The sequence below is a fragment of the Artibeus jamaicensis genome, unplaced genomic scaffold, assembly GCF_021234435.1.
Source record: "Artibeus jamaicensis isolate MK-2021 breed Jamaican fruit bat unplaced genomic scaffold, CSHL_Jam_final scaffold_1283, whole genome shotgun sequence".
NCBI lineage: Eukaryota > Metazoa > Chordata > Mammalia > Chiroptera > Phyllostomidae > Artibeus > Artibeus jamaicensis.
In genome coordinates, this window is record NW_026522028.1 from 20,852,203 (window position 1) to 20,878,281 (window position 26,079).

The window sequence follows — 26,079 nt, forward strand, 5'->3', positions numbered from 1 at the left end:
AAGAAAGTCATATTGTTGTCATTCCTGCCTGATACCTATAAGTAAATACATATTCTTGGGTCCTCTTTTAAAGCTTACCACCAAAACCATCTAATATTGATGGTTCAAGGTTGCAGTATTACTACTTATAAATATATAGTATTAATTAACAAAGCAGTCTGTAAGATCACTGGATGAGGCAGTTTTACTTTGGACAAAGTACTTTGCAATACAGATAAAAATATTTGTCTCAGTCAGCTCAGGCTGCTATAATAATACACCACAGACTGGGTGGCTTAAACAACAAACATTTATTTCTCACAGTTCTGGGGGGTAGAAGTCTGAGATCAGAGTGACTTTGTGGTCTGGTTCTGGTGAAGACCCTCTTCTGCATTGCAAACTCTGTTGAATTCTGTTTGTATCCACACATGGTAGGAAGACAGTGAGCTAGCTCTTTGGCTTCTTCTTATAAGGGCACTCACCCCATCATGAAGACTCCACTTTTAGGACCTCATCTACTCCTAAATGCCCCGACTCCAAACACCATCCCATTGAAGGTTAGGAACTCAACATATGAATTTGGGGGGAGCAAACTAAAATGTCCATACAATATTTAAGCAGGTAAATTATGATCAACAGTGAAGAGCATCACTCTGTATGAAAGCAGATGACTGTATTTTCCCCCATGTATAAATAGACTATGCTCAGCAATGGTAAAGATCTTTTGTACTATTTCCCCATAGAACCCAGTAACAGGCCCAAGGGAAAAGACCGAGTGGTATTTGGACAGGCAGCAATCACCTGCTGTGTAGCAACACTCGGTCTGCACAGAGCGGGCGCTAGATGACACTGAAGTCATCAGTGAGGGTTAATTGGGTTTTTATTTCACTAAACTCACTCTGGTACATTTTGATGTCATATAAACAGACCCTGAGCATTTCTAACGCTATTTATATACATACCAGTACTTCTTAAGGGTGGGAGTGTAGTTCTTAAGTTTCTGACTGTGTATATATTTAATAATCACAATTACAAGGAAATCAGAGCCATAACTCCTCTCCTTGCCCCCCTTCTCCCAATAGGATTTCCTACAGGAGCAGAAGGGAGAGATTTAAGTGCCAAGGGAAGCATAGAGAGATGGGAAAGACAACTCGATGCATTATATAAGTCCCATTTTTCCAATTCCTTTGTCATATATTGGGAAGCCTTTCTGATGTTGGCAATCCCAAGTATTGGAGAACTTAAAACCACTCTTGGAGAGACATCTTTGAGAAAATCTAGGCAGCCAAGCTTCTCCTACATAAGTTAGGTAGTTTCATTTTTCAAAGAAGAACTAAACTGTCTCTTTGAACACCCGGCTGTAGGTCACATGATTGTCTGTGGCCAGAGCATTTCTTAGACACTGCCAGAAGTACGGATGAGCCTGTGGGTTTGTTGGCCACTCAAGGACAGAACTCCCACAGAGCCTCTTCCGGAGCTGGAGGAACTTGGACTTCTGAAGGGGCTTCTCAAGGAATATCAAAATAATTACATCCACTTTTTCATCCATGAGCCTCTGATGGGATAAGTAAAAGGCTATCTTAAAATTCTCAGTCTTTGCATACTTGTCTGTCATCACAAATACTGTCTTTTTGCTAAGCTGTATGCTCTGGGACAGGTTTTCCAGAACTGGCTGCCCTGGTAACCAGTCCCTTTCCTCAAGACATAAATTAAAATGTTTCTCTCTTGGGTCTTCCAATTTGGCCACCAGCTCATCCAAAACCCACTCTGTCACTGCAGGGTCTTTAGTGTCATACACAATAAAAGCATCATAGCAAGAGTCGGGGGATATCAGACGTTGATACCCCTTTATTTTGGCCTTGCAGAAATGGTAACTATACCACACATCCCAGAAATAGAGGTGGCTTGCTGTCATAACCACCATTAGAAAGAGAGCTGCCGATATGGAGAGAGAGAACAGAACCAAGTTAGTCAGATCTAACTCACAGGTATACAGATCCAGAGAGACTACGCTTTGGCCCTTGTGTGCCCCTGGCCCCACACAAGTCACATCTGTGGCCAAGTTAGGAATAGTCACCTCTGTATTGTTAACCCACCAGACAAACCACACGGCATCACATGTGCACAAAAACCGATTATGATGCAAAAGCAACATCTCCAGATTGTTGAGGACATTTTCTGGAAAGCTAGTCTTTTGGATAACCTGGATTTTATTTGAGCTGAGGTCCAGATATCGCAACTGGAAAGCATCTTGTAGAAAATACTTTGTCAGACACCTAATTTGATTATTGTGAAGAATGAGTTTCTTGAGGCTGCTGGAACAATTGGATAATCTCTCAGGGAGAATATTCAGCTGGTTGTGGCTGAGGTCCAAAGTTTCTAGATGCTTCAGAGACTGGAGTTTCTCCCAGTGAAAAAACTTGAGCCCATTTCTGACCAAAACAAGAGTCTTTAGATATGGAGGCATACCATCAAAAACTCCAGCAGGCAAGAAACTAAGGGAGTTTGAAGAGATATCTAATTCCTGTAAGTTGGTCAGATTCTTGAAGAAATTGAAGTATCTGTCATCACCATCTCTCCATAAAATATCCAAATGATTTCCTCTGAATTCCAGTGTTCTAAGAGATTTGCTCTCCATGGTCTTGCTAGTGGAGGTAGAGATATCATTGTCATTCATCATCAGTTTCCTGAGAAACTTGAGGTTCTTGGTAAAGTTTAGCATGTGAGTAATTCCTTCTGATTGAAAATAATGGCTGTTACTACTTATATCTAAAACTTCCAGCTTGTGTAGCCCCTCAAATGCTGTTGAGTAGAGTAAATCAAGCCGGTTGTTAGAGAAGTCCAGATATCTCAACTCCACTAAAGGTTGAAATTCACTGCCATTAAGAGCTTGGCCAACACTATTTCCTGACAAGTTTAGGCATTTAAGGAAAGAAAGGTGCTGAAAATCAGAGGACCTGATAAAAAATATACTATTTCTACTTAGGTCCAAGGTCTCCCCATAACGGTAACACTCTTCATTATAATAACTCAAGAAAGAAGGAGTTTCTTCATTTTTGAATCTGCAACTCCTTGCATACTCATCATATCTGAAATAATGTAATGCTTCAAAGACCTGGAACCCATAAGCTCCTACAGAAGTTCTGGTGTTAGAACAAGAGCCAACTTCACTTGAATCTCCTGAAGGTGATATTTTATTCACTGAAAGATCTATCACTTTCAATGTTTTAAAATTTTCAAATATGCTGAGGTTAGCAATTTTAATAAAGTTAGTGCCGAGATCAAGAACTTCAAGATTGGGAAGAGAAAGTAATGGGGAGAGGTTCAAGAATTCCAGCTCCTTAAAGACATATCCTTTGATCCGCAAAACTTTCAGGTTTTTCAGTGAAGAAAATGCATTTGATAGTTTCATCTGTTCACGATAGACCTGAAGTTCATAATTGAAAGATAGATCCAATTGGACAAGGTTGTGAAGATGATGCAAAAATTTGGCATCCCCAATTTCTTTAGCCAAGAAGTTTTGAGAAAGATCGAGTTCCTTAAGTTTGTTAAGGTGTTTAAACAATCTTTCGGGCACAGACTGAAGAGAGTTACTGTGTAGACGTAAAACTTGTAATTCTGTCAATGCATCGAAAGCATTTATATGGATCCGTAGGGGAGAATTGTTTTCACAGGGTGTACAAGGAAATGGGACATTATAACAACGAGGGCAGTTTCCACTGAGGTCAAGAGTTTGCAGTTGACTGAGGTTATTAAAATCATCTGCTTGGATTTCTGCAATCATGTTGTTGTGAAGATAGAGTTCTGTTAAACTAGGTGGCAAAATAGTGGGAACAGCTGTAATATTGTTATCTTTTAGGGAGAGCAGTTTTAAATTCTGCAGTTTTTGGAAAGAATCTTTTTCAATATAAAATGAAACATTACAGGGATTACGATAATAACAGTTTTGGCCAAGGTAGAGCTTTTCTATATTGGCCAGTTGTGTTAGATTATTTATGTTGAGGGAGAAGATGCTGTTAGCTTCAAGGCTCAGCAGCTGTAAGCTGGGAGGAAGATCCTGTGGTATTTCTAGAAGCTGATTTCCATCCAGGTAAAGGGATTTTAAATAAGTCAGTCTGTGAAAGCTTCCGGGTTTAATCTGCAGGCTTTTGTTGCAAATTTTGTCTTTTGGCCCCAGTCGAATAGGTATACAGTTGCATCTGAAATCAATCTCTACCAGCTGGTCTAGCTGGCGGAAGGAGGCTGGAGAGATGTCTGGTATGTGGTTGATGGTGAGAGTGAGGTTGGTGGTGTTGGTGGGAATACCTCCAGGAATCTCCGTCAAATGCTTGTCTGTGCAGTCTACGATCACTTGGTCATTTGAGTCATTCCGACTGACATCACAGGGCAGAGTTTTAGGAAACCATCTAGCACCAAGCTTGGAAATTAGGATCATGTTAAAAAGGAGAAGGAATGGTCTCTTTAATGTCCACATTGGAAACACCTAAAAGTTTAAGAAAGAACAAATCACCATTCTAAAATATAACAAGAATCAGAATTGAAAATCCCCATTTGCTACCTCTCTTTTGCTGCACTTCAAAATAAAAAACTCAGCTACTTTCTTAATCATCTACACAGCACCCTCCACCCATGACTATATTAGTCAATCACTAAGGTTAATTATAATTTAGTTACATATTTAGCTTTCAGATTCTTAACTTTTCAGTTACATAGCTTTTAAGGTGGTAGAAGGAGCATTTTCCTATTCATCATTATCTAAATGCTGTCAAAGTCTGAAATTTGAAAGATGAAGGAATGTTAAAATACGAATACAGCTGGGAAGAAAAACATATGACTTTAGTGCGACTAATGTTTGCTTGCTAAACCTGCTGTGATGCACACTACAAGAGTCTCTCACAATATTCAATCCTCTTAACATTTTAAGTAGGGAAACAAAGGAGATCCATTAGCCTCATTTTCTACAGATCAAGATACACATAGCTCAGGGACATTAGCTGCTTTGCCCAAGACCACACAACTCCCATCATTTTGGCACTGCCATTATATGCTGGCTTTTCTCTTGGATTTTTAAAAAATCATCTCCAAGGTGATTCTGGGATGAACATTTTCCTCACACAGACTTTACATTACATAAATTTGGAAAGGAGTAGAGAGCATTGCTTAGGTGAGCCCTAATGGATTAAAAGGATGGATACTTATGTGAGTGAAAGTAGGATGGGGGCTGTTAATAATTATGCCAGCCCTAACCTGTGTGGCTCAGAGGGTTGAGAGTAGTCTCACAAAGTGAAAGGTCACCAGTTCAAATCCTGGTCAGGGAACATACTTGGTTTGCAGGCTTGGTCCCTTATTGGGGAGCATACAAGAGGCAAGCAATCAGCGTTTCTCTCACATCAATGTTTTGTTCCCTCTCTTTCTCCCTCCCTTCCCCATCTCTAAAAATAAATAAATAAATAATTTAAAAAAATTATGCCAAAACTATAGGCATAAACTAAGACTTTCTCAGGAAAATTGGCATATATGGGAACCTACTAGCCTCAATAGTGTTTCTTGGGCATTCAGGTTTAACACAAAAGACACTTGGACCCTGGGGAGAAAGACCTTAAAAAGGAATATGGGAGGCACAGAAGAACTCTACTAATCACCATAGTACCTTGAAGTTGCCCTGCCTTAGAGGGTGGTTGAACCATGGACTTGATCTGAAGTTTTAGGATTTCTATCAATATTTTACTTCAGTTGGTTTTAGTTTAACTGGTGCTTATTCATGAAGTGATCCAGTCTGTGTGTCTGCAACAGGGTTCTTGTTCAACAAATGTTTAGTTCTCCCAACTGAATGAATCAACCAATCATGTTGATATCTAATAAACTGAATGCCTACTTCTCTTAATTCCTCTAATAAGAGGCAAATCAGTGAAATTTTCCTCAGCTTTCTTTTTCTCTAATGTAAGATGGTTTAGAAAGATCTCAAAGAGCTTCTTCACATATCCTTACATACCTAAAGTTTGTTGGAGTTAGAGGTACAATGTTCTGTGTTTTTTTTCCTTTTACCTGTCTCTTTCTCCCCGTCATTAAAACCATTCACCGACTCTGGTTGACCTTCACTTGCACTCTTTTTTAAAGTATATTTTATTGATCATGCTATTACAGTTGTCCCAAATTTCCCCCCTTTTCCTCCTCTGCCTGGCACTTCCCTTCTCTCCGTCAGTACCCCCCACTTTAGTTCCTGTCCATGGGTTGTATGTGTAAGTTCTTTCGCATCTCCACTTCCTATATTATTCTTAATCTCCCCCTGTCTATTTTGTTCCTACCAATTATGCTTCTTAATCCCTGAACCTTTTCCCCTATTCTCCCCCTTCCCCCTCCCAACTGGTAATCCTCCATGTGATCTCCATTTCTGTGATTCTGTTACTGTTCTAGTTGTTTGCTTAGTTTTATTTTTTAGGTTCAGTTGTTGATAGTTGTGAGTTCATTGTCATTTTACTGTTCATAGTTTTGATCTTTTTCTGAGATAAGCCCCTTTAATATTTCATGTAATAATGGCTTGGTGATGATTAATTCCTTTAGCTTTATGTTGTCTGGGAAGAACTTTATCTGCCCTTTCATTCTAAATGATAGCTTTGCTGGATAGAGTAATCTAGGCTGAAGGTCCTTGTTTTTCATCACTTTGAATACTTCTTGCCAGTCCCTTCTTGCCTGCAAAGTTTCTTTTGAGAAATCAGCTGATAGTCTTATTGGAACTCCTTTGTAGGTATCAATCTGCATTTCTCTTGCTGCTTTTAAGATTCTTTGTTTATTGTCCTGGCTGGTGTGGCTCAGTGGATTGAGCACTGGACTGCAAAGCAAAGGGTTGCTGGTTTGATTCCCAGTTAAGGCACATGCCTGGGTTGTGGGCCAGCTCCCCAGTAAGGAGTGCATGAGAGATAACCACACATTGATGTTTCTCTCCCTCTCTCTCTCCCTTCCCCTCTCTCTAAAAATAAATAAATAAAATCTTAAAAAAGATTCTCTCTTTATCTTTTATCTTTGGCATTTTAATTATCATGTGTCTTGGTGTGGTCCCCTTTGGGTCCACCTTGAGACTCTATGTGCTTCCTGGACTTGTATGTCTATTTCCTTTGCCAAATTAGGGACATTTTCTTTCATTATTTTTCAAATAAATTTTCAATTTCTTGCTCTTCTTCTTCTCCTTCTGGCACCCCTATGATTTGGATGTTGGTATATTTAAAGTTGTCCCAGAGGTTTCTAAACATCTCCTTGTTTTTTTAAATTCTTGTTTTATCTTTCTGTCCTGGTTGAATATTTATTTCTTCCTTTTGTGCCAAATTATTGATTTGAGTCCTGGCTTCCTTCCCTTCACTGTTTGTTCCTTGTATATTTTTCTTTATTTCACTTTGTGTATCCTTCATTTCTTTCTTTATTTTTCGCCATACTCAATTAGATCTCTAAGCATCCCTATCACCAGTGTTTTAAACTCTGCATCTGATAGGTTGGCCATCTTTATTTCATTTAGTTCTTCTTCTGGAGTTTTGATCTGTTTTTTCATATTTGGGCCATATTTCTTTGTCTCCTCAATTTGGCAGCCTTCCTGTGTTTGTTTCTGTGTATTAGGTAGAGCCACTTTTACTCCCTGTTAGTAGGGTGGCCTATGTTGCAAAGGCACCTGTCTGGATGAATGTGCCTTCTTTAAATCCTTGGTTGTCAGATTACCATAGAGCTCAATTTTCAGATGATTCTGGGTATTATCTGTTTTTGAGATCTGGTTCTAATTCTTTCTATGGTTGCACAAGGAGGCAAAGTGTATCTACCTATGCCTCTATCTTGACTGGAAGTCCTCACTGTTATTCTTGACACCTCCTTGCTTTGTTTTGCCATTTTAACTGCCACAGTTTCAGCTGCGATGATTCCAACCTTGGTCTACTCCAAAGCCTCGTCCTTGTCTGCAAGCTCTCGCTCTTCCAATCTACCCCATCCATTGAGTTTCCCAAACATTAATCAGATTACATTGCTTTCAAATCTTTAGCATGGTTTTCTTTTTTTACAAAATCAACCCTACCTTTTTATCATGGCATCCAAAGTCTTTCATAAGTTTCTCCCTATCAGTTCATTTAGTCTTTCCTGATATAACTCCCCTACCAGCTCCTCTAATCACTATATACAAGCCCAGCTTGGTGTCCCTTGACTCACAGATCCCTCCACCAGCACTATTGTTCCTTACCATTTCCACCCATTCAAATTCTATTTATCTTTTAAAACTATACTTCTCAATCTGGAGCTATCAGATTCCTGGGAAGATATGACAGTTGGCCAGATGGTACAAGAAGCCCTCAGAAAATATGGAATATATTACTTGAGCATCAATCTTACTCAAAGATTTAGGAAAAGTGTTCACCACTTAACCCAGGAAGGGTTAAGTCAAGAACGGGGAAGGGCCGTGGCTGGTGTAGCTCAGTGGATTGAGCACCGAACTCAATCCCTTGAGCATGGATCCTTTGAGCAAAGCAAAGGATCGCTGGTTCAATTCCCAGTCAGGGCGCATGCCTGGGTTGTGGGCCAGGTCCCCCATGGGGGCGTGTGAGAGGCAACCACACATTGATGTTTCTCTCCCTCTCTTTCTCATTTCCTTCCCCTTTCTAAAAATAAGTAAATCTAATCTTTATAAAAAGAAGGGGGAAGGGCTTTAGAAGAGGGAAAGGCGAAAAGTAGAGTAAGCCATTTGTAAGGTCCCTGATAAAAGATCCCACACCAGCTATGCTTCTATCAGAAGATGTAATGGATTCATGAACTCCACCATCAGAAGGCAATAAGTAATGCTGCTAAGAGTGATATTCAGGATCAGGGATGTGAGGTATTACAGAGAGGGCCAGATGGATTAAAAAAAATGATGGACCAGATGCCTCTTCTGATCCCATCCTCATGAACCTTGATGACAGCCTGGGAAGAAGTGGGAAGATCGTTGAACTAACTGAATTACAAATATGAAGTGACTGAGACAATGGTCATCAAGCAGTTTTTCAGGATATGCCTAGTTGAAGTATTTTTTGTGTGTGATTGGTAGAAAGGGAGGCTCTTAGATGAAGAAAGTTGATTTATAGAAAACAATAAGAGTGGTGTACTGGGAAGTGATTAACAAGCAGCTTTCTTCCTCCCCGACCCCCAATCCTTGATTTGTTAAGTTTTGATTTGTGGCACTTGTCAACCCCCATATTGTAAATACTCCCACCATGGCCATTTCAAGCTCCCTGTGTGACGGTACTGAACACAGAGTTGGGAAGAGATGTCCAGAATTGTTCTGGCAAACCTGTGTGTCCTGGAGCTAGCAAATTACTGACAGTAACATATCTGAGATAAAGAATCTGGCATTTTTAGCCTCTACACATGGACGCATTATAAATTAGAATAAAAAATTAATTAGAGAGTGCCTTTTCTCCCTAGTTTCTACACTTTTTATTGTACCTGCCCACTTTTCTCCCTGTCTACTACCACCTCCCTACTCTGATTAGCCATTAGCTCTCATCTGGACTACCCCACTAGACTCCAGACTGGTCTGTCTCCCTGATTCCCCTTCTTCTCTACAATTCATTTATCAAACAGCATCAGAGCATTCTCTTTTTAAAAAAAGATTTTATTTTATTTTATTTTCAGAGGGGAAGGGAGGGAGCAAGAGAGGGAGAGAAACATCAATGTATGGTTGCCTTTTGTGCACCTACTACTGGGGATCTGGCCCACAACCTAGGCATGTGCCCTGATTGGGAATCAAACCAGCGATCCTTCTCAGGTCAGGGCTCAATCCACTGAGCCACACCAGCCATGGCAGAGCATTCTTTATAATCATGAATCAGATCAACTAAAGAGAATTCCTATTATACAGGAATGAAATTCAGAGTCTTTACCATTGCTTATATTGTGAATGTCCTGACTTCAGCCCACCTCTATGACCTTGAACTATCATTCCCTTTCTCTGACCACACACCAGACATCTGACCTGTTTTCTGTTCTGCATTTAAGCTAGTCTTGGTACTTGCTGTTCCCCCTTCCTGAAATTATTATTCTCTTCCTCTTCCCACAGCCAGGTCATTCTCATCTTTTAGGTGTCTGTTTCAGTGACACATCCTCAGAGAGGCTTTCTTTGGCCAGTTTATTGAAATCCCACCTTCCCATGTAACGATAGTGATAATGACAGTAACATTTGTTAACTTAGGGAGCACTTACTATATGCTGGGCATAATTTTCAGTGCTTTACATATATAAACTCATTTAATCATCATGATAACCACAGGAGGTGGTGCTAAAGGTCCTCAATCTGTATCCCGAGACTTTGGGGTTAGGAATGTTATGGAATTCAGAATTTTTGAGATTTTAGAAGGTAATACGATGTGTGTACCCCATATTATGTAATATTCCTGGGGCAGCATTCCCTAATCAAACATACAACAATTGGTTCAGTGAAGCACAGGGTTTCCACTTTAAGTGGGATTAAAGAAAACAAAGAAACAACTAGCTCATTCAGTTCAGGTCAAGATTCACCTTTAAATACCTTAGATCATGTCATGTTTGTATCAACTGAGTCAGGACACAGCTTTCAGTGTGAGGATTTTGGAATTGCAGACCTCCATCATTATCCCCATTTTACAGACGAGACAACTGTACTTGACTTCCTTGCTTGATTTCCTACATAGACCTTAACACAACCAGAAATGAACTTGATAACTTGTGTGCTTATGATTTATGCGCTTATTTGTTTAATGGTCATCCTGCTTGAGAAAAAAAAACATTGAAAAGAGCAGGGCTGGGCCTATTTTTGCGTGAAACAATACTTGGTAATTAATTAGTACTCCATTTTGTGTACTAAAGCCATGAAAAAATATAGTGAAATAAAGCAAAATACTTAAAAGACAGTTCTCCTTGAAGTAGGTTCCTTCAGGCTATACACTCAGACTCCCCAGAGACATATTCTCCTTCTTCTATTTGCCCCAGGGGTTCCTTGATTCATTGGAGAAAAGATTTAAGAAGATCTGCTTTTATATTGCCTAGTTTAAACCTGTCTTCTTCAAGAAGTTTTCTGGGATTAGCCTAGACAGAAGTAATTGCAACCTCCCCATCTCCTATTGCACTAATCATGCATGGGCTTGGGGGAAAAACTCTGGATTGAGGGTTGGAAGAAGAATTAGATCCTAGTCCTGTCTCAGACATTCACTACCATCCTAGCCTTCTGGGGCAGGTCCTGTGCTCAGGAGAACAGTACCTACCCCCCCCCCAACACACACAAGAAAATGACTGACACAGAAACAATATGACATGTACCAAGGACGCAGACAATCCTTCTGGACCAGGACAATGGACCTGGACCAGAAAGTTTCCCAACAATTGTAGCAAGTATCTGTGAGAAAGAATTTATTTTAAAAAATCAGAATTCTTATTTTTTCATTTGACAAATACTTATTGAATATGTACTAGGGTCAGCAGACATAGTCTCTGCTCTTAAAGAGCTCAAAATCTAGTGGAGGAGAGAAAATATATACTGATTTAAAATACAATGTGGAAAGCCCATTAATTCTTTCCAGACAAGATGCCAATATTTATATGCATGTAGCTTAACTGCATGCTGTGCTTATTCCATGGGGTATTTTCTGATACTTCCAATTAATTCTTTTTATTATCCTCATAGAGTTCAGAGATTGTTATATATCTCCCAATATCTTTTATTCCTTTCTCTCTTCTCCTAGTGACAGTCACCATTTGTAGCTGGGACAAGCCACTCTGAAAAAGGATTCTATTTCCCAGACTCCTTTGTAGCTAAGTATGGCCGTGAGACTAAGTGATAGCCAATGTGTAATGAGAGGAAGTGAAATGTGTAATTTCTGGGACATGTCCTAAAACAGTGGGTCTCTTCTCCTTCCTCCTATTTCCATCTAGCTCCTTATAATATGGATGTTGCAGCCAGCCACAAAGCAAATGAGGAAAACGTACTAGGAATGATAGGATGATAAGGTAGATGGTTCAGAGTATGTGGATCCTTGCATGACCTCATAGAGCAATGGCTCTGAACTACTGACTTCCAGGAGATTATAAGAGATCATAAAATTGTTATGTTGAGCCCATGTGAATTGGATTTTCTGTGTCATTTTCTCTTTCTATTTTAATTGGAAATTCTATTTCTATTGGATTTAAATGCAAACCCGATTCTAGCCAGCATAGAATTTAGAACTGGGAAGTAAATTGCTGCCATGAAAGAACCTAAAATATGTGACATTGAAGTCACCAGTCTATGGGCAAGAAAGACTCAGCTATTGCAGGCTGCAAAGCTGGGGACCCCTGTTATACCTTCCCAAAACACTTGACACAACCATCACCTATGCCATCTTGGAAGGTAGAACACCTGCCAAACTGTGACTTTTGTTTTTCCAGCTACCTTTAAATATAATTGACACCTAACATTGTATTAGTTTAAGGTGTACAACACAATGACTTGAACGATGATTACCATAGCAAGTCTATTTAACATTTTATCACATCAGGTAGTTACAATTTTTTTCTGGTGATGAGAACTTTTAAGATCTGTTCTCTTAGCGACTATAGTCACCATGCTATGCATGACATCTCTAGAATACCAACTGTGACTTTACTCTTAGGGAAAATGGTTTGGCAACATGGTTGACCCTTAATAACATGGATTTGAAATGCAAGGTTGCATTTACATGTAGATTTTTGTCAATAACTATAGAGTTGTCTCTCCATCTCCCTCTGTTTCACATCTGAGGATTCAACCAACTGCAGATCAAAAACAGAATTTTCAGTCTGCAGATAGGAAACCAGGTATACAGAGGGTAAACTACAGCTATATATGGATTTTCAGCTGGACACACAGTCAGTGCACGTAAGCCTGCATTATTCTAGTGTCAATTCTATTCCTAATGATGATGATGCACATTGACAGCTTCTCACTGTGTTTAGCAGTCTCATGAGAGAAATGAACTAAGGCTGCAGTTAGCCAGTCTGCAAGCAGGGATGGAAGAAAATACAGCTTTGCTAAGTGAGGTTTTTCTCTGCCTGTAGCCTGAACTGTATAAAGTTGATTAAACTCCTTAATTTGGGGCCTTGCAGGGTTGAAAAAGGTAATTGCTTTACCCCAAACTAAAGCAAATGTAATGGATAGTCAAAGTCACAGCCTTAAGATGACATAAGCATATGCTCACATGCTCTTTTTAAGCTCTTTTTCTTTTTAGTATTTTTTATTTTTAAACATTTAAAAAAGATTTTATTTATTCTTACAGAGAGGAGGAGGGAGAAAGAGAAGGAGAGAAACATCAATGTGTGGTTGCCTCTCACACACCCCCCATGGGGGACCTGGCCCACAACCCAGGCATGTGCCCTGACTGGGAATTGAACCAGTGACCCTTTGGTTTGCAGGCCAGTGCTCAATCCACTGAGCCACACCAGCCAGGGCTCAAGCACTTTCCATTACATATTTTTCTAGCAGACAATGAGAGCCAGTTTAGGACAGAGAATCTGATTAACTGGGCTGCCTTCACCTTGACTCATGCAGCCTCTGGGGGATTGATTAAACTGAGAGAGAGGAACATTGACAGAATACAGAAGCTTTAGACTTAAAGTTGTCTACTGTTGCTCTGTCTCATACAACTACCACCAGTCACATGGCTATTTGAATTCATTAAAATTAAATGCAATTTTAACATACACTTTCTTAGTTACACTAACCAAACTGTAAGTGGCCAAAAGCCACATGAGGCTGGATGCTGCAATATTCGAGCATGCAGATATGGAACATTTTTTACCATTACAGAAAGTTCTATTGGAGAGTGTTGGCTTAGACTGAGTGTTAGCAAACTTTTTCTGTAAAGGGCTGCATAGTTAACATTTTAGGCAAAATTGAGGATATTGTGTGAGTACTTAAATAACTTGTAGAATGTAACTAATTAAAGTTATAAAAAGAGCCCAACTCTTAGCTCACCAGCCGTACAAAAGCAGGTGGCCAGACAAATTTTGCCAAATTTGGCCTCAAATTTAGACACAATTGAGGATATTATGTGAGTACTTAAATAACTTTTAGAATGTAACTCATTAAAGTTATTATAAAAAAAACAACAACTCCTAGCTCCCAAGCCAGACAAAAGCAGGTGGCCGGACACATTGGGCCCACAGGCTATAGTGTGCAGACCCCTGGCGTGGACAAAAATCTCAGGCTGTGTGAAACTTATCCATGGAATGAACTCTAAGCAAATTCAGTCCAAGACTGCCAAATATGAGAAGAAATTCTATTAGTTGCAAAGTCGGTAAGTCACTTTACATGCCACTAACTTCAACCAATAGCATTTGGCAAAGTATTTCATCATCATCCCAATTCTAAGGGGTACGTTTGTTTACAGCGAGGAAACTGACACAGAGGCAAAAGGTGAGACCCCGGTGATTCAGATACAGAGCTGCAGTCTCAGCCACTTTCTGGAAGTCTCCATGTCAACTCTCCCATTTCTCTCTCTCGGAGGTGAACACTCCTAGATCCAGAACCTTGCCTGTCTTTACATGTACCCCATCATTTTAATGTCTGCCACATAGTGAGCACAAGACGTTGAACTCCCTTAAAGTCCCGTGAAAGTCCCATTCAATGTGAAGACTCACATTGAATGATCACAAATAGTAAAGTTTTTCCAATGATCGGCTTCTTGACAAAGGGCCGAGGAGAAAGCAGGACTTGGGGCCTCTCAAAGAAGAGCTGACGTTGGAAAAGTGCCGCAGAAGGAAAGCAGTGGTGTCAGAGGAAGGCCATGGGAAGTGGAGCTGCAGAAAGACTGCTACTCTATCAGCTTTCTCGGAAGAACTGTCCCTTTGAACCTGAAACCCCTATGAGAGTGTCGAGCATGGAGCTCATTTGTCTCTTGGGAAACAGACACAGCCAGAATGGGACTGTCCCTGTCCTGTGCTCCATGCTTGAACCCCAGCCCAATTGGCCCTTGGAATGCTATATGCCAGACCAGATGTCTCTTGGCTTTCTGCCAGCTGCACCGGGGTGGCCTGGGCCTCAGAGACAAGGGCAAGTTTGCATTCCAATATCTGTGGCAAAAGGAAATTAACCACAGCGAGAGATGACTGGGTTCTGATTAGGCACGTGAGTGAAGAAAACTGACTCAATGAATGGAGTTTCTCTAAACTTGTTGTTTAAAGAGAAATAATACTTTGGAGGCTCCCTAACTTAAAAGATAGCTTTGAGAAGATGGTGGAAAATTGAGAAATATTTCTTTGTTCCAATGGAAATTTTCTTAAGTGTGGAAATCTCCCCTTTCAAACCACTGGGAACTGCCTTAGCATCAATCAATGTTATTGTTAAAATGTAGGCGTTCATTCAGCATTGGTCCAGGTCTATTTTGTTATCGGATACAAATAATCCACGTTATTTCATTTTTCTTGTTGTTTGAGGACAATGATTGCCTAAAGACATCCATCGTTCAAGACTGTGGTGTGTAAAATAGCATAATACACCATAACATAGGCCCAGCGTTGGTAATGAATCATAGCTAATTACACATGCAAATCCACTGGGTAAATCTGGATGCTCAATTAGTCAGCTAATTATGGTAAAAGCAGGACGTTTTATTTTGTATGCACAGGTGTTCTATTCTTTCAGTAAATTACCTCATTTTGTTCAAATGGAAAATGTCAAATTCACATTGAACACTCATCAGGCATTTATGTTTTGAGTTCTTTATCAGAGATGCCTTTTATCATGTACATACTGTGTGCCAGGGGCTGAGGCAGACATGCTGTTTATATTCCGTCACTGAGCCCTGGCAGTGAAATTACAGAACATATAAATATTTCCGCTTTACTTATGAGGAAGCAGAGATTAGAGGGGCAATTTCAAACCAAGATTCAGACTCCTTTTGGACCAAGCATCTTCAAGTTGTCTCAGTTACAGCCAATGTACTTGGTACAATGTATGTCTACATTTTGGTTCATTTCCTTTGCAGTGAAAGGATTGTCACCACTGTAATGTTTTGATATTGCGTTAGAGTTTTGATAAGAAAAGCTTCCAAATATTAAAAAAAGATACTGATGATTTGAATGAGGAAAAGGGAAAGAGACTTTTTGGATGATACATTTTTTTATAAATCACATCTGAAGTCCAGCAATGCTATCTTAGGATAGTCTATGAATTTGCAAATTTAAAGGCATGCTGATCTTTACTTTCATAATAAAGAATCACATGCTCACGCAGTCATTCAACAAACATTCATCGAAACTTACTCTATGCAAGGCACTGTGCTAGACAAAGTAGGAGAACCATTAGGAGTCAGACACCATTCCTGCCCAGTAAGGCACTAAATGCCTCTACAGCTACATCTCAGAAACTGTATGTACTTCCTGTACGCAGGGCTTTCTACTGTTAGGGAAATCCATGGCAGGTGAAGGAGAGGGGAACAAAGAAGTTACAGGACAAGGGTTAGTCAGGCCTAATGGTAATGTGCCTGCCAACCCTTCAAATAACAGCTTGAACATATAACCCTTCGAAACGGCAAAACATGTCCCCTTGGATGCATCCCTTTTGTGGCAGGACTTGAGCCTGTCTTCTGAAATGTATTGTCCTGATTTGAGATCCCTATCCAATTTCTACCAGAACATCTGTGGTTGTGGAACAAGGATGACTAACAGGACAACACATTCAGCAAGATGTTGCTAACTTTGGGCTTTACAGATAGTATTTTTATCTTTGAGACTTGGCAAGTTTGTAACAGATGCACACATGCAATCTGAAGACTCAGAAGGACAGATGGCAAGAGTGAGGAAGTGAGCTTAAGTGGCTTGCATCTTGCAGAGAGTTAGAGGAAGCCCAGGATTAGTCTGACTTCTCATGCTTATTTTTTTCTGGGGGTTAGCAACCTATGAACTGAAAGTCAGATCCTCTGTCTGATGCAGGGCTGCTGACTGAATTCTCCTAAACCTTGGCTTTCTCATCCACAAATGGTGTGGGTCAAGCCAACTGACTTCAACACCCCTTCTCTATTGTAGTTTATTCTATGTATGATTCTGAGGCTTGCCCTGGCGCCCCCTGAAACTTATCTATCAAGATCTGATCCCAGCTGGGATTCTCCCAAGCTACCCAGAACCTCAATCTGCTAATATTTCAAAATGCTCTAAGCAAAACTTCTCACCACTGTGAACCTTCTAAGGATTTCACAAAGAGGGGAAACAAGAAAAACCTAGTGTATCTTTTTATAATAGTAAACATGATATGTCTTCAGACAAAACTATTTTATTAGTTTTATTCAGCTCTCTGAGATAGTAAGAATGGAAAGAACTGGGTGATGATCCCTGAATTTGGGGAAATGGTTAAAAATGAGAAACCACCCATAGTGGAATATACCCTTAAAAAAGATGGTAGAGCTTGACATGAAAATCTATGCAAGGTACACTGTTAGCTTGTAAAAAATTAAAATCAATTTTAAAGGAGCAGGACAATAACACATAGCACAATTCCTTTATGATTAATATATAGATATATTTGATTTGTATTATCTGAGAAAAGTATGGAAGAACACATTAGAAACATTTAACAGTGATTTCTATTTCTGTCTCTACTCTGAGGTGTTTTTTTCTTTACAAAGACTATGCGTGGTTTTTTAAGAAAACATTCTAAAAATTCTAGAGGAAGTACTAAAACCATCATAATAATTTGGAAATCATGAAAAATGAAAAATTCAACAAATATCTATTAATACTTGCTATGTGCCAGGTATCTGCTTCTAAGCAGTTGGGTCACCTTGACTGAACAGACAAGATTCCTCCTCTTCTGGAGCTTATGTTGTCCAAATAATAAACTCAAATATATATTACTGTGAGTTCTATCAGATGTTACTTGATAAGTGTTAAGGAGAGAGAAAAAGCAGGGCAAGGTCAAGGGGGTCAGGAATGTGAGATGGGTTGTGACTATAAACAGGGTGGCCTGGGTGGGCATCATTGAGAAACTGACATCTGAGCAAAGATCTCAAGGGAAGGAGGAAGTTGGCCATTCAGATCTATCCAGTGGAGAAGCGTTCTAGGCAGAGGGAGGAGCCTAATGCAAAGGCTCCAGGGGGAAGACATGCTGGAACATTCATGAGCATGGCAACAAGGCTGGTGTGCCTTGACCGGGGGGAAGAGATCAATGATATGAAATGAAGCCAGAGAGGGAGGGCTTCCAGCACCCCTGCTGAGTATGTAGGGCCATGTTAGCCATCTCAAGGATGGTGGCTTTCCCTCTGAGTGGCATGAGGATCCATTGTAGGTTTTGGAGCTGAAGAGTGATGTGGCCTGACTTAGATTTTAGGAAGATCATGCTTGTTGCTGTGTCGAGACAAAACAAGGAGGGGCAGGGGTAGAAGCTGGGAGACCAGTCAAGAGACTATTACAGTCATTCAAGCAAAAGACCCAGCTGGCAGGGGCGGAGGTGGTGAGAACTTGCCAGATACTGAATATATTTTAAGGTGAAGCCAAATAAAATACGACTTCAAAGTTCTTGAAAGAATGTGAGGAGAGGGATTAGGGACAGCAAACATTTCTGGGAAGTTTCCTGCAAAGGGGAACAAAGACACTGGCAGTAGTTTGCAGGGCCCGGAAGGTCAAGTAAATTTATTTTAGGATGGGAAAAATAACAGAATGTTGTAATGCTGGTAAGAATGACACACTTCAGGTCGTGAGAGCAAAATAATAATTATAAGAACAGTAATAACGATGATGCTGATGCTGCAGGAAAGAAGGGGAAGAAGGCTGAGGTCTGGACCCTAAGTAGTTGAGCAGGGAGGAGACCCAGTGCACCAATGGGCAGGTTGGCCATTGCCAGGAGCATAGACATTTCACACTTAGTTTAAGAGGCCATAGATTTGGTGACCATCACCACCTTCCTTTGAATGTAAGCTGGCTTCTGTGAATGTTTGATGAAGTAGCAGTAATGCTACAGGATTTCCAAGGCAAGGAAAGAAAAAGTGAGTGAGTTTGCATCTCACCTAGCATTTGTTCTCTCTCTCTCCCTCTTCCTCTCTCTCTCCCCGTGCCCCGTCCCCCCACCCACCCACCATTGCTTTGGAGACCTGAGTCACCAGCCTTTTAAGAAGTTGGGTTACACCATAGCCACCACATTGGAGAGGCCACATGCAGACACCTGAGCAGTTGCGGCTGCTCCAGCCCACAGCTGTTGAGGCTCCCAGCTCAGGCAGCAGATCTCAGAGAGTGAGTCTTCAGGCAAGTCCAGCTGAGGCACTGACTGCTTGAGGGACCCAGGGCCAAAGCCACCTAACTGAGTCCAGTCAATCCCTGGACCCACAACATGTAACAGTGTATGGTTGTTGTTTTAAATCAGTGAGTTTTGGGGTGGTCTGTTATGCAGCGATAGCTAATCACATAGGAAGCCAGGTAGGACATATGGGTGAAGAAGTTGTAGGTGGGTGTACAAGAAGAGTAAAACATGTGGAAGCTCTTTCCAATTGTTGCAATGCTCCTAGTGAAGTAGGAAGCAAGGTTAGCAGCTAAGCGTGAGAAGACAGCAGGAGGTGCTGGGTGTTCAAAGAAAGGAGAAGGTAGAGAGAGTCCTTCTAGAGGGCCAGGGAGCTACTGGATGAGGAAGTTGAGGGTGATTACTTGGCTGCAGTAAGAAACTCCCCCCAAACCTTCTCACTTTTCTACATTTAATTTACATTCCCTTGAACCAGTATCACCCAAATTTAATAAATTTAATACATTTAAATAATAATAATAATAATTTGTAGTCCCAGTCTTTATCATATACTTTTTGTATAGCCATTATCTGGTTAGATTTAATTACTTTCTGCAAAACTCTTTACAAGTGAAAATTCATCTTGAGATGTTATATTCAGTTAAGAGAATTTGTTCTTCTCCTTCCTCCACTCATTCATCCAAACTACCATTCAGAAGGCCACTGGACACCCCTGTGGAGTACTCTATGTCAGGCTTCAGGGGACAACAGTTCCTTGCACTCAGTTGCTCCTCTGATTCACTTTCAAGATCACAGAGAAAATAAAAGCCAAGTTGCCCGAGTTGAAAAGGAAGTATTGGAATAACCATTCCTGGTAGAGAAAGTTGCTTGAGCCAAACTGTGGAAGCAAGGAATTATGTCATGGCGAGAAGCCTGCAGATGGGGGGCTGGGGTGAACTAGAGGTGATGGCTGGCTGGAGAATGAGATAGGGACATGGAAGAGACAATAAATGGGGGAACAATTCTTAGAAACCCTTCAACTTGAATTGGTGAATTCACCAATATGCTTTCACCATATTGCTCTGGACTTGAACCACTCCATAATTAGACATGTGTTGTGTGTATCCCCCTGGGGGATAAGTGAGCACTGTGAATAAGGGAAGTTACTTAAGTGCTATTTATTTTATAGACCAGACCTCCACTGGAAAATTTCCTAATAGATTTATGACTAAATGTCTTATATCCTCTTTTTGCAAAATTTTGTAAATTTTGAAATATTTCTAATTATAGGCTAATTTCTGTAAAGTATAATCACCACAAATGTCAATGTGTCTTTATATAAAGAAAAACAATTAAAGTACAAGAATATGACCCACTTACTTTGAAAAAAAGAGGCTTTTTGTTATTTACTTCCTATCACTTTAGTCCAACAATCTTCATTTTCAAAATAAAAGTATAAATGATATAAAGCAGTCTTATATAAATGAGGTACTCAATAGTTATTATGCAACACAACAGACATCAAAGACTAAGGTTTTAAAATTTATTTGACCTTACACTTTGTCCGCTTGTTTTCCATAAACCATGAGTGACACATGTAAGGCCCAGTTAGTAAATATTTTACGTTTTAAAGGCCATTGCTCTCTGTCCCAACTACTCAACCCTTCTAGAAGTTTACTGTTGTAGTACAAAAGCAGCTATAGACAATATATGAACCAATACACAAATAATAAAACCATCTGTGGACACTAAAATTTGATTTTAATATAACTTTTACACATCAAGAAATAATATTCTTCCTTCACCTTTCTCAATCATTTAAAAACATTAAAAAATATTCTTATCTTGTGGCTATAGAAAAACTGGTGGCAGGCTGGATATGGCACACAACCACAATGTACCAACCCTAGCCCTATACTTTGGAGGGCTTCTAAGATATAAATGATCTCTTTGGGGAGTCCTAAGTGTTAAAGAGAAAACCACAGGCTCAAAATAGTGTCACTCATGCTTAAAAGCCCATACTGAAGCTAGATTTCACACCTGATCTAATTATGGTTTCAATATATCCCATAAACATCTTAATCAACCAGTATAAAATTTTCTGGTCAAGCACCAGTAATCTGTCCTGTGGGCCCTGTCCATCCCCCATAGAAAGAAGAGACAGTCTGCATGATAAAAACCCTTCTGGTTCTCTTCCCCCAAACAAAGGATGTCTGGATACAAGATTAATCCTTTCTTTTCTTTTGTAAATTATATTTTATTGATTATGTTATTACAGTTGTCTCAATTTTCCCCATTTGCCCCCCTCCATCCAGTGGCCCCCACTCCCTCAAGCTATTCCCACACCATTGTTCATATCCATGGGTCATGTGTATAAGTTCTTTGGCTACTCCATTTCCTATACTGTAATTTGCGTGCCCATGGCTATTTTGTAACTACCTATTTGTACTTTGTAATCCCCTCCCCTCTTCACCCATTCTCCCACATACCCTACCATCTGGCAACCATCAAAACACTCTCCATATCCATGATTCTGTCTCTGTTCTTCTTGTCTGCTTAGTTTGTTTTTTAGATTCAATTGTCGATAGATATGTATTTATTGCCATTTTATTGTTCATTAAAATGACAAAGGTTAAAGATAAAGAGGGAATCTTGAAAGCAACAAAAGAAAAGCAGTTAGTTACCACAGGGGAGTTCCTATAAGACTGTCAGCTAATTTCTGAAAAGAAACTTTGCAGGTTAGAAGGGATTGGCAAAAAATATCCAAAGTCATAAAAAGCAGGGACCTACAGCCAAGATCACTCTACACAGCAAAGATATAATCTAGAATGAAAGAGCAGATAAAGAGATTTCCAGACAAGAAAAAACTAAAGGAGTTCATCATCATCAAACCATTATTATACGAAATGTTAAAGGGACTTATATAAGAAAAAGAAGAAGATCAAAACTGTGAACATTTTGTTAATAGCTCCCTTGCCCCACCCTTATTTCTATAAAACTTGCCATTTTGTACAACTCCCTGGAGTTCCCTTCCAGTTGTTAGATAGGATGCTACTGATTCATGAATTGCTTAATAAAGCCAATTAGAGCTTCAAATTTACTCAGTTAAATTTTGTTTTTTAACCAAAGACACTGGTTCGTTAATCTGTAATGATAATTTGTAATTTCAGCAACATCTTACACATTTTTAAATAATCAGATTTCATTAATTTAGTAAATGGATTCCTTAGTATTCCTTTGATTAGCCATGAAGAAATTTGCTATAGTTAAGAGCAGAATAATGTTTTTATTTTGAAAATCGCTTAAGTGCTGTTACATTTTGGTATATTTCCTTCTAATACTGATCTCCCCATTCCTCTATTTCATGCAGTGAGAAGCATTTTAGTGCTAGCTGGGTCTTTGTGAGTGGGAAGATTTGATTTAAACATCAAATCGTATCAATTTCTTGCTTGTGTTTTTTCATTTACCATTATATCATACATATTTGCTTATATCATTCAGTATTATTTAAAAAATAATTTGATAGTTACATAAAATTTCATTTTATTGTGAAGTACAGTGAATGAACCCCTGCCCAACATTGGACATGAGAGATTCTCTTTGCTATGCTGTATAGGCTATCTTTGTAAACAGTTTACCACATTCCCAATCATTCGTTCTAGAAGAGTTTCTAGAAGTAGATTTTCCATATCAAAAGATGGGACCTTTAACTAGTAATAAAGTTGACTAATTTCTCCTTATTTTTTGGCCTTTGTATTTTTTCTCTCAAAAATTTTGTCCATGTCTTTTCTTATAAGAGATATACCAACCCTTCTTCTTTTAAGTAGTAACTTATCATTGAAGATCATATACACTGTCTCCTGGGTAACAGTGTGTGCTGGGCTTGGTTTACATAGAGCAGAGGGGTCCCCAGCATGGCTTGTGGAGTCAGGTGCCCAGTCAAGAGCACTCAAGCTCATTAATGGCTCAAAGCCCCAGCTTCCTCATCAGTGCCTCAAAAGGCCACTTGGAAGTCAACATAGAATCATAGTCATCAAGCCCTCAGCATGATGCTTGATTTGTAGCAAGTGGTCAACAAATGTGAGCTCTCTTTATTATTAGTCCTATGTGCCATCCCTCAAGGGGTACAGACTGATGTGGGCATGGGTTTGCATAAAAATAGACATCTGAGTTTCTAGGAAATGAAACTATAAGCAGTTGTTTCCTCTGTAACATAATATACCCATGGTTAACTCTTCAATAGACCTGAGATACAAAATGAGCCCTGGCACAAACATTCAGATCTAGCAGTCTGAAAGGGATCCTGGTACATGTGATCATGGATCCTGGATCATGTCTAATTTGAGTGACAGAATAATTTTAGAAAAGGGCCACCAATATATTTTTTTGGCTAATGTTTGGCATACCTAATAACTCATACTGCTTGCAAAAGACTTAAACATATATTCTGTCATTTGAGGCTCACAATGGCCATAAAAGGCAACTGGAGAGGTATTATAATGCTCATTTTATGGGCGGATAACCGAGTTTCAAAGGGCTTGGGGGATAGTCCCAAGGTTCCCCAGGTAGTTACTGAGACAGCCAGCACTGACAGACTCGTGGCTCAACTAAACTTGAGTCAGGCTCCTCTGAGCCATTAGACCTTGACTTTGGGGCATCTGTACCCATCTGCCTAGTTTTCACAAGATTCCTGCCAAATCCCTTTAGCAAGAATTCCTCATCCTGATACCTGATCACCCTTAATACTGGGTTCTATACCCCATCCCCTGCCACCTCCAGGCAACATTTTGCCTCCCTGTCCTCTTTTCAGCAATAAGTTTATCCCAAATCCCCCCAGCCCTGATGTTCCCTCCTGGTAATTTACACTCACTGACTCTCACTCTGCCCCATGCCTGTAAATCTCCACTTGTGTTTGCTATATTAGGAAGTGAGCCCAATTCTATGCCCAGTTCACTTTTCCTCTATTGCCATAGTTCTTGTAAAATCGGTTTTTACAGCTTTAACCACTGCCCAGCTCTGGTTTTTTTTCATTTCTTTCTTTCTTTCTTTCTTTCTTTCTTTCTTTCTTTCTTTCTTTCTTTCTTTCTTTCTTTCTTTCTTTCTTTCTTTCTTTCTTTTTTTCTTTCTTTCTTTCTTTTGTAATTTTTCAAATCAATTTTCTTTTCTTTTTTCTCTCTCATCATACAGAACTTCTCTCCATACCACATTTTTTTGCAGCTAAAACATCACTTTATGTTGATCACATACAATTTATCCCTAAAACTTTGCTGATATTAAAATAGCACAGTTAACCAGTGTTAAATCTATAAATTATTTACAGCACATTAAGCTTTTCACACTTGGCAATTAAACTACATACAAATAAGACAAGACTCCCATTCTCCATGTTCAGAATCAGGGGTTCACAGTTCCTATCTGACCACTGTACAGAAGGCAGTAGTGGTGACAACAGGCAGTTAGTCCAGAGGAATTTGAACACTGTGACCTGGAAGGCCATTACAATGTTACCTCAGTGTCCTGTGTCACCCCATATTTTTCTCTAAGTTGCTTTCATAATTCTAGAATGTCAAGTCCAGCCCATACCAAATTAACACAGACAACTCATCCTAAAAACTCGTCATGATCATCATGGTTTTTCAGGTTGGGTGATCCAACAGTCTTGCACTTGACTGTTACTTCTTTTGGGGGTACTACCAGAGCCACAGCTCTGGTATTCTTAGCACCTGGTATAGGAAGCAAGGCTTCCTATAATCCTAGTCCTATGCATTCTTCTATTGTATGCTCATTTAGATGATACCGTATCTGGAAAAACACACAGTAAGTTCAGTGATCTGTATGGCTTCAAAGCCTAAAAGGCAGGATGAAAAAAATTGAACCCATAGAAGCTATTTCTACAATTCAAACATCTGGTCCTCTTCACATTGACTCTTGTAGAAAACTGGACAGGACAAGTGTTGATTAATCTGAAACTACGAAATACCCCCATGATTAATATTGATTCTAAAGTATCAAGAACTTTCCTCCAGCAAATAAGCAAAGTATAGATTCTTAAACGTTGCTCTTACTAGCTGGTTTTGGCTTTTCCCACAAAGATTACAGACCAAATTTTTAGGGATCTCTTAGCTGTTCTTACCATTTTTAGTCTTCTTCCAAAATGAAGTATAGAGGTCTGGTTGATGAGAGCAGAGCAAGAGACGTGTCAAGGTCAGCCTGAGATGGGCCCCATGGTATCAACTAAGAGAAAGAGAACACACCAAACTGTACATTTAAAAAACAACAGTGCCTTGGCTGGTGTGGCTCAGTGGATTGAGTGCTGGCCTGTGAACCAAACAGTTGCTGGTTCTATTCCCACCCAGTCAGGGCACATGCCTGGGTTGCGGGCCAGGTCCCCAGCTGAGGGTGTGCAAGAGGTAACCACACACTGATGTTTCTCTTCCTTTCTTTCTCCCTCTCATCCCCTCTGTCTAAAAATAAAGAAATGAAATCTTTTAAAAAAGATTTTTTTAAATGTCAAATTACTGTAGCTTCATAACATGCTAGGAACATTGCTTTCAAATGTGCTGTTGAAAATACCTATTAATGATATTTACTTCCTCAGAGTTATATAGATTAGAGACATATTCCAGAAAACCATTTCTAATATTATTAGAAGTCTGATTTTATCTCTGAAGAATTGATATTTTAGACTACCAAAATTTTTCTTTAAGTTCTAAAAAAAAATTTTTTTGGTATATGATTTGGTTTCCTCTCCTTCCTGCTCCCTGAAAGCAGCTCATATATCTAGTTACTTAAATTATCCCAATGTTTAAATTACCTTTCTTGGTTGCATGGAGTGATGCTATGTCTGGAGTCTTCTGAGATGAAGAGATGCAGGAGATATAAACTCCAGTGCTGGACTTTCCAAG

At 39.6% G+C, this 26,079-nt stretch overlaps 1 protein-coding gene across 1 annotated transcript; it reads right to left on the reverse strand.

Moving 5' to 3' along the window:
- Positions 1–201: 201 nt before the first annotated feature.
- TLR7 (toll like receptor 7) lies at positions 202–26,079 on the reverse strand. The gene is made up of 3 exons (XM_037157539.2): positions 25,989–26,079; positions 25,308–25,408; positions 202–4,462 (listed from the first exon to the last, which is right to left on the reverse strand). The coding sequence occupies exons 2-3, from the start codon at positions 25,308–25,310 to the stop codon at positions 1,313–1,315; spliced, it is 3,153 nt and encodes a 1,050-aa protein (XP_037013434.2). The 5' UTR covers positions 25,311–25,408; positions 25,989–26,079; the 3' UTR covers positions 202–1,312.